The following is an 8,227-nucleotide window of genomic DNA, read 5'->3' on the forward strand; positions in this document are numbered from 1 at the left end:
ATTTTACCCGGTGAATGGATGGATATATGAATAGCTGAATTGCTGAATTAATAGCTGAATGTTTTAATATACAAATAAAATAATTAATAGATGAAGGAAATGGTGGAATCGATTAATATACGTTTGAAGGAATATACGGAGAATGTGATTTCACGAACAAATTAATAGACAAATTAATGGTTGCGTGATTGAATCGATGGACATATGATTCAATGGATCAATACGAATATGAATTCAGAAATAAATGTATAATGATGTATGTTAAAGCATAGGTGGGTGAAACGATGGATGCATGCATAAATGGGTGAATGCATAGATGAATTATTGAACGGATGAATGGATGAGTGACTGAATGAATGCCAGTTTCTGGTTAACCTGTCTTCAAACCGGTTTAGCAGGAAAACGAGGAACGTGTGTGTGCATAGTTGTGTTAGCGAGCACACGAGGGGGTGGATGTCCAGCACCGCGCCCGGCCGCCTTTGTCTCCTTCGTGGCAAAGCAATAATTTGTGGCTGAGTCGACCTCGGAGAAGCCCACGACCGCTTCAGATAATCGTCACCGTTTGATGGCCGTGAGCGGGAATGCGATCTCGGGCCGTCGGGTTTGCAGTGCACCGCACTCACCGTTACGCAAACGCTCCTCAAAAGTGCTCGCGAACAGCACTTGCCCCAACAGTCTGTTAAGTCTACGGAGGGAAGAGCTCTGTGTTTATTACGAGCGTTGAGCGCGTGTCGTATACGAGTGTAATATTACCACTGCCTCAGTTTCCAAGCGCATGACTGCAATAAAAACACATGGGCCGTGTCGACATAAACACCCGGTTTTGTATTAACGTGGGCCAGGTAGATTGCCTTGGCTTGCATCGAGAGATTATTCATTGCGGTTACGTTCTTTGTTAAACACACCATCATCATGAGCCATGGACTATCCACTGCTGGTTGAAGGCTTCCTTCGTGTCGTTGCCATCCCTCAACATCCTGGGGGGGGGGGGGGTGCCACAATCCACGTCGCTTCCCACGTGCGAACTAATCTCATCACAACGCATCCTCACACGGACGTCAATGTTCGTGCAAGCCCCTAAATTATCCAGGCATGGTGGTGGTGGTGGTGTAAACCTGTGATCCAACATGGGCTGGCGGATCATGCAGAGGTGCGTGAGCCTCCCAGATCTGCTGGACCTGCAGGGAGGACAGGGTATGGACAGGATATCACGTGAGTTTGTGAACCCATCTGTGCGGACCTGTGTTATCGCTTTGTATGCGTGGTGGACTTTGTCCCAGGACTCTGGTTTCCTCCCAAAACACACGACGCGAATCATCCTAATATAGCAGGACCCTGCAGAGAGAAAAAAAGTATCGTGTCACAGTGTGGCTTTCCCAGATAAATGCATGATGTTGCATAGTGGTGGTGCAGTGGTTCGATTCCTGGGCACGGCTAACATCAGTGGGTGTCCTGTGCCTCGCTATACTTCATCAACGTACACTGACCAGCAATGGTGAAGGATGGTCAAACAACACCCACGATTCCAAAGACATGAGTTAGGCCTTCTCCTAACATTGCATTGACATGGGGGCTTTCAATGATTACGTAAATAGCTCTCCACCGGGTGTTCGGGTTGTACCCCATGTTGTTCAGCATGATGTCCGACGTTTTGCTCGACGTGCTTGGGAGCTTCTGTAGCTCCTAGTCGGATGTCATGCGAAGAGCACGAGGTACACACACGAACACCCAACGGACAACGACGAACCATTAAATACCCACGCAGGAAAATTACACAATTCATGTTGAGTCTTATTGTTTTTTTGCATGGGCATATGTAGAACTTTTACAAAACAAGCAAGTTACAGGACACTGCCGCAGTGGCACATGACACGCAATGCAACGCTAAACACCTCTGACATTACGGAGAGGAGGGCATCTCGGGTCATCCACAATTCCATACATGGGAGGTAGAATAACCCAAATACTGCCATGAATGGCTTTAACCAGATCCCTCACGCGTGCGTACGTGGCTCTGGTCACGAGCCAGGAGCCAACTGGCCTCAACCTAGCCCTGACCAGCGAGCCAGAGCCATCGAGGTTCGACTCCCCGGCTAAATTTGCCAACCCGGTCTTTTACCCCAAATAGAACTGGCGTTGGGCAGCTGGTCGGGATGGTGGGCAGATGAGGTGTTGAGCGCTTGTGTCTGTGTTGGGCCGGAGGAAATGCTGGCGTGTCGTGCTGGCGATGTGTTCTGGTTCTAGCAGAGCAAACCCCGTGCTGCTACCCGCACGGGGTCACATGGGGATTTGACCCGTGCGTGCGCTACACACGAACGCACAAGCCACGCGTACAGATAATGTACACCTTGCACAATACGCAGTCTCAAAGTGTACAATACAATACAGTTCAGATTATATAACGTCCACTTTGTATGGGGGGTTCCCCCCACTGGAAACAGTTCTCACAAATTGCATTAGTATTTCTTTGCTTTGTGAAAAGTCAAAAGCGGTTCTTGCTTGGACAGACCGATCCCCGATACAAGAAAGTGGAATCTCTACCGCTGGATCAGCGTCGAGAGCGGAGAAGCGGCGTACGCACTTGGAATTGTTTTGATTATTCAAACACAACTGGGCTGCGTGAGTGATGACTTGCAACAGACGTAAATTACGTTTTACGACAAACGCTTTTAAATAAACTCCATAGGATAAGGAGCGTTATCCGAGGTCACATGGGAACAGATGAGATAGAGATTCTCAAAACAAAACGTCTTCTTCTTCTACGAGGGGTACAGCGAAAATCCAATGCAGTGGTTAGCGCATTGTGCTATGAACCAGGCGACCTGAATTCGATGCGTGGCCACGGCTAGCATCAGTGAGTGGTGAGTGATGTTTCAATCGGTCTTGGACCTCTCCCAATGATGCCAATGACATCACCAAATCTGGCCCATTATCACCTCCCGTTCTCGGGGCACGTGTGGGAACCGAAGCAAAACCGATCATTTGTCGAGCAATCGATTTCTTAAACAACGGGATATCCCCAGATCTACACAACAAACAGTGCAAACACAGCCAACGCACAGGACACAAAGATGAGTCCCCGTTCATCACTAAATGACCTTCACATCACATTGCCCTTGTGCAGAGCTCGGTGCACCTTGCAGACACGTGGCATGGCTACGGCTTGCCAGCAAGTCAAGGGGCAGACCCAGGTGGAATGGGTTAAAAGACTGGAGAAAACATAGTTCCATGTAAAAAGGAGGCGTTCAATATTCATGAGTTGCAAGACCCCTTGTTGGGAAGGTCCTTCATCAAAATGTATGGATAATTCTATTTATATTGAGTGTTGTGCCATATGCAATGGAATCACTTGCACTTGAACAAGATATTTTCGTGCCAAATGGGCTATCACGTGTTTATAAACAAAGTACTGTATTGAATTACGTTTGTTCAAGGTTAACCGTCAATTCTTTTTTATTCGACATCATCGGAAAGCAAATGGAGATTGCAGCTGAAAATGTGCGATGTGGATTGTGACATCTGGTCGTTTTGCGCAAAGCATTATGGGCATTTCAAAAATGGTTGTAAACAGTGTGTGGGTGTGCTGTGGGAAGAGGCAAAGGTGAAAACATGTACAAGGTTTGGCGACAATTGCCGTGCGTTTTGAGTGATGCAAACATTTTTTTTATTTCCCACAATGAAGGCTGCGTGGCTACAAGATGAACAGCAGATGGCAATGCGCCTCCGATTAGCACGGTTGGCTACGTACGATGAGAAAGAAGTTCAACATACGTACAGAAAACTATTTAAACTATTCCTATTTTCATTTGTACCAGGTAAGGCCCACTGAAACGACCTGGCCACAAATGATAGCTCAACGAAGTGGCTTATCACGTGGAAATGAATAGCAGCCAAATTACTCTTAACGCATGTTTCTAAATGTGGAGAGAAAAAAACCGAAGGAGCCGGAGAAAAATCCACGCGACCAAGGGGAGAACATGCACACTCCAAATATACAGGCGTCAGGGTCGGGATCGAACCCACGACCTCTATACGAGGCGAGGTAGTTAACGTCTCCCCACCGTGGCGCCCCAACAACCGTCAGTTTCACCAACTCGTTCGCATGTCTCTGCTTCCGGCCTGCACCAACCCACACTGAACCAAGCGTGGTCAAAAAACCTCCACGACCCGCACGACGTGGGCAAGTCCCTAATCCAGCAGTTGATTGACAACATGGGCTGCTCATGCACGTGTACAAAGTTATGGAATCCCAAGCACTGGTTCAATTCAATTGCTCATGATGGGGTTGAGTGGCACTGCAGTTCTTAGCCCACCTTACTACGTCTGTTTCTCTCCACCAAACTCATTCTTATTGCCCTAACCACATCATGTCTCACATGCCTCGACCAGTCCACCTCGAAACCATTCACTTCACCCCTAATCTCTGGCGCCCTCAAGTGGCCGTAAACGGTTTTTGTTAATTGTGAACACCGCTCGCCACCTTGTGGTACATCATCATCATTACCATAAACAGATATTTTCAATCTACTGCTAGATGGACTCAAGGGAGTCCATCACCGCCATGTCTCACAGCCCTGAGATGCGCAAATCCACCTCGCACCTGCACGTGCACTGATTGCATCACTCATTCCACCCGGTGGATGAGAAGACGAGAGAAATTAATTCACAAGTGCTATATTTTCCAAAACACCACAAGCAATACTGGAAAATATGTATATTTAGTGAAAATCGCTGAGGAGCTGTGAAATGTATGCACTCCGTACGAATACATTTGGCGTATGAAAATAATGTATCACAATTTGCCAATTCACTGCTGTATGAAGGCCTCTGTGTCGGTTACGGTAGTTGCTTAAGCATACTTCACCACCACGCTCCTCACTGCGATCGATTCAGATGTCACACTCACCACCGAATTTGGGCCGAGCGCAAGTACAAATTCCTGGGGAAACCCTGCTCCACTCACATTACTTTAACAGCGCTGGATCGACAGTGGGGGGGCAGGGGGCGAAAATTGGTATTTCATACATTGGTATTCACAGGGAATATACATTGACTTTTTTGGATATTAATGTGGGAGCCCTATTTTAAAAAAATCTTTACATTATTGGACTATGCCAGATCCACTTCTGAACTCCGGAAATGATGTAAACGCCAACCGCTTGTTAACCAACTTGAGTTGTCATTCGACTCGAGTTCTGGTTGAGATCGGGCCAACTCAAGTTGATGGTTGTCCAGTGGAGTGAGGTGATCGCACGTCATGCAACCCAGTATCCGTGCAGGGCTGAAGGAGGAGACACCTGTAGCTGAGTAACCTCCCCACGGTCACAGGGCTACAGGTGATTGTTGGACCATTCCTTCAGGCACGCGTAGCACGCAGATGCCTGTTCTTCGTCGGCTCCAAACGTGTCCTTGAGCTTCTTCTTAAAAATCTCCTCTTTCTTGCCCACCTGTAGGTACTGGCCCAGCAACTTGTATGCCTGCGGTCATTTAGAAATACACACATGCAATCAGTTTCATAAAGGGCATCGGCTAGTGCATGGGTCAGCAACCAAGAACCATTTTTTTCGAATTCAGGAACAAAACGTCAATATTTCAAGAGCCGCAAAGCACTGTGTGGTGAATGCGAGACGGTGCTGGTCCTTAATAAAATAACGCCACGAAGCAGCAGTCATCATGGGACCTCCTTTGCCAGTACCAAAATATACTCATAGGGTTTTTTCCCCTAAATTTCTGGCAACAAAAAGAAAGCTGTCTGGTGTGGACCAATCAGTTTCAAAGACAATGCATACATTATCAGAGTATTGTTTTTTGTTTGCATTTGACTGCAAGTATTGTGGTGAATGTAAGCATGATTCCTTGCAAAAGGTGTCAGTCTTGTTGCCAGAAAAAAGGGGAAAAAACCCTATTAGAAGCAGCAGTCCTTAAAGAGCCGCATGCAGCTCTGGAGGGCTTAGTGCGGGGTTTGCAAAGGCACTTGGCAGGCATTGGAGCATTGCACAGTAACAAGACGTTGGTGTTACTACCTTTTGCTGTCCAGCACATAGCCCAGCCAGTAGCCTTCAAGTGTTGCATTAGCGTGGTGTTCACCTAAGTACTATCCAGGCTCAACTCCGCTTAGCGTTCCGAACATCTCATGAGGATAGGGCCCATTCCGGGTGATTTCACCATAGGTCATTCATTGCCAGCGACCGCGATGTACCTTGTCCAGTCCTTCTTTCTGGAGGCGAGAACCGAGTGTCGGACCAATTCCGGGTAAATCCGTCACGGGTTTATCTCCCATGGGCTCCGAGACGAAGGCTCTGTGCTTCTCGGAGTTTGCTGACATCACGTGTCGAGCTCCAGGATGCTTGATGGCAAGTCCTTCTGCAATTCCAGGCGAATGATAAGTACGCATTTTATAATCATAACCATCAGCAGCCATGTACGTTGAACTTCTTTCGTACCGTACGTAGCCAACCGTGCTAATTGGAGGTGCGGGAGAAGGACAACACAACACAAAGAGCAGTTCTAAAGGAATGAGTTTTCAATCGAGAGCCATGATTTGTCCACTGCTCAAGGCCTTCCCCCAAACCGTCGAGCTGATTGCATTTGCTCGATCCGGGCTGTGGACAATGCCCCCTCGTGGATAAAATCTGTAAATGACGGGAAAACGCCATCACAACAGAATGATAGTACAAGCCGGGAGAAAAAAAAAACACAAGTTCTAAACAACACACACACACGTGTAGGGAAATCACTCCGCCTTGAGTGCGTTATGCAAAACCCATCAGCACGTTCCTGAAGAGCTGCACTGCGGTGCTTCTCGTCTTAGATCGCACTCACAAAATAAACTTGACGAAACACATGGCTGACAGCAGCAGTGATAGAGAGAGGCAGACAACCATGGGCCGGTTTCGTTGCTATTAAAACTCATCAGCACAGTCATCGTCAGCTTGCAAAGCATGTCTCTGCAAAACGTGGAAGTCCCCACAATTCCACACGATGGGGCCCATCAAATTATGGCCCGAATCCCAGACAATGTGTTCCGTCAATGACCCCTTTGTTTATCTTGATGTAAGTGGTAATTTTAGCTGTAGACGTTGCTTTGCGTATGATAAATTGCTGCATAAAAACCCCATTCTAAGGGTGAAGCCTTTAGTAACATAACCGAGATAAGTACAGTATCCTAGAGCTTCATGCACTCCACCGTGAGATCTACGGATTCGCATCAGCGTAGGTTCACATTCTATAGATTCACACTCCCCCATCGAGATTCAAACGAGTACCCGGTCAGTCGCGGAAAGCAACAGCAGCGCTTGGGAAGAAGAGAACCCGGGACGGCCTGGTGTCTGTGGTTATTATCCAACCCCATACACACATCCTGGCGTGGAGGGCGAAAGTCCTCCATCGCCCCCCAGTGGCTAGGAACGGAATTCGCAGTTCGATTCATAAAATAATCGGGGTGTTTACTGGTAGGAACCTCCTGGTTACACCAGCCCACAGGGGATTATTGTGTCCGTCCGTCCGTCGTGCAGGGAGGGGCTGGGTGGGGAGGGAGGGGCTGGGTGGGGAGGGGCTGGGTGGGGAGGGTGGGGAGGGGCTGGGTGGGAAGAGTGGGGAGGGGCTGGGTGAGGAGGGTTGGGCTGGGTGGGGAGGGGCTGGTCACCCCGTGGTGCCCTTATAAAACTCAACGTTTAACCTACTCACGCCGGCTTGTGCCCGACCTCACAGTCTGTCATATTTGCGGAATACACCACGCCGCCGTTGACCCTGGCCATTGACCGAGCAACCCAACGTTCCTACCAGCTCCCTCCGCAGGAATGTATTTGAAGCATGGCAGTCGCCCGTCTTCGTATTTATCCAGGCGCACAATTGCTTAGATTTTAACACCAGGTGCATTCCAGTTAATTATGTCACAGCAGACAAACGTGTACTTGGGCTGCAATTGGTCAGTCTTGGAGGCACCTACATTTTATTAAATTAAATTGTGATGACAGATTATGTTGTCGAACTCTCCACATCAAGTGTGTAAATTGCATGGTTTTAGTATGGCCAGAGGGGACTGTAATTCGTTCTTCCACTGAGGTCAAAGACTTGGGTGTTATCCTAGACCTCAGTTTGACATGAGGCCCACGTATGTAGTAATATTACCAAAATCTCGTTTTTTCATCGACGCAATAGAGCTCGTCTAAGACCGAGCCTGTCCCGCCCGGATGCTGAGGCAGGTGCATGCCTTTATTTAATCGAG

At 48.0% G+C, this 8,227-nt stretch overlaps 1 protein-coding gene across 1 annotated transcript; it reads right to left on the reverse strand.

Annotated features, from left to right (window-relative positions):
- Positions 1-3,826: 3,826 nt before the first annotated feature.
- On the reverse strand, positions 3,827-7,383 carry LOC144941903 (barrier-to-autointegration factor-like). The gene is made up of 3 exons (XM_078868406.1): positions 7,266-7,383; positions 6,200-6,363; positions 3,827-5,477 (listed from the first exon to the last, which is right to left on the reverse strand). The coding sequence occupies exons 2-3, from the start codon at positions 6,323-6,325 to the stop codon at positions 5,331-5,333; spliced, it is 273 nt and encodes a 90-aa protein (XP_078724532.1). The 5' UTR covers positions 6,326-6,363; positions 7,266-7,383; the 3' UTR covers positions 3,827-5,330.
- Positions 7,384-8,227: the final 844 nt, after the last annotated feature.

Source organism: Lampetra fluviatilis, chromosome 25 (genome assembly GCF_964198595.1).
Source record: "Lampetra fluviatilis chromosome 25, kcLamFluv1.1, whole genome shotgun sequence".
NCBI lineage: Eukaryota > Metazoa > Chordata > Hyperoartia > Petromyzontiformes > Petromyzontidae > Lampetra > Lampetra fluviatilis.

What these genes read in the sequence shown, in the direction of transcription:
- LOC144941903 (XM_078868406.1), bottom strand. Translation starts at nt 6,325, where the DNA reads ATGTCAGCAAACTCCGAGAAGCACAGAGCCTTCGTCTCGGAGCCCATG. An exon ending in AGAAAGAAGGACTGGACAAG is followed by an intron (nt 5,478 to 6,199) that starts GTACATCGCGGT and finishes AAATGACCGCAG; the next exon opens with GCATACAAGTTGCTGGGCCA.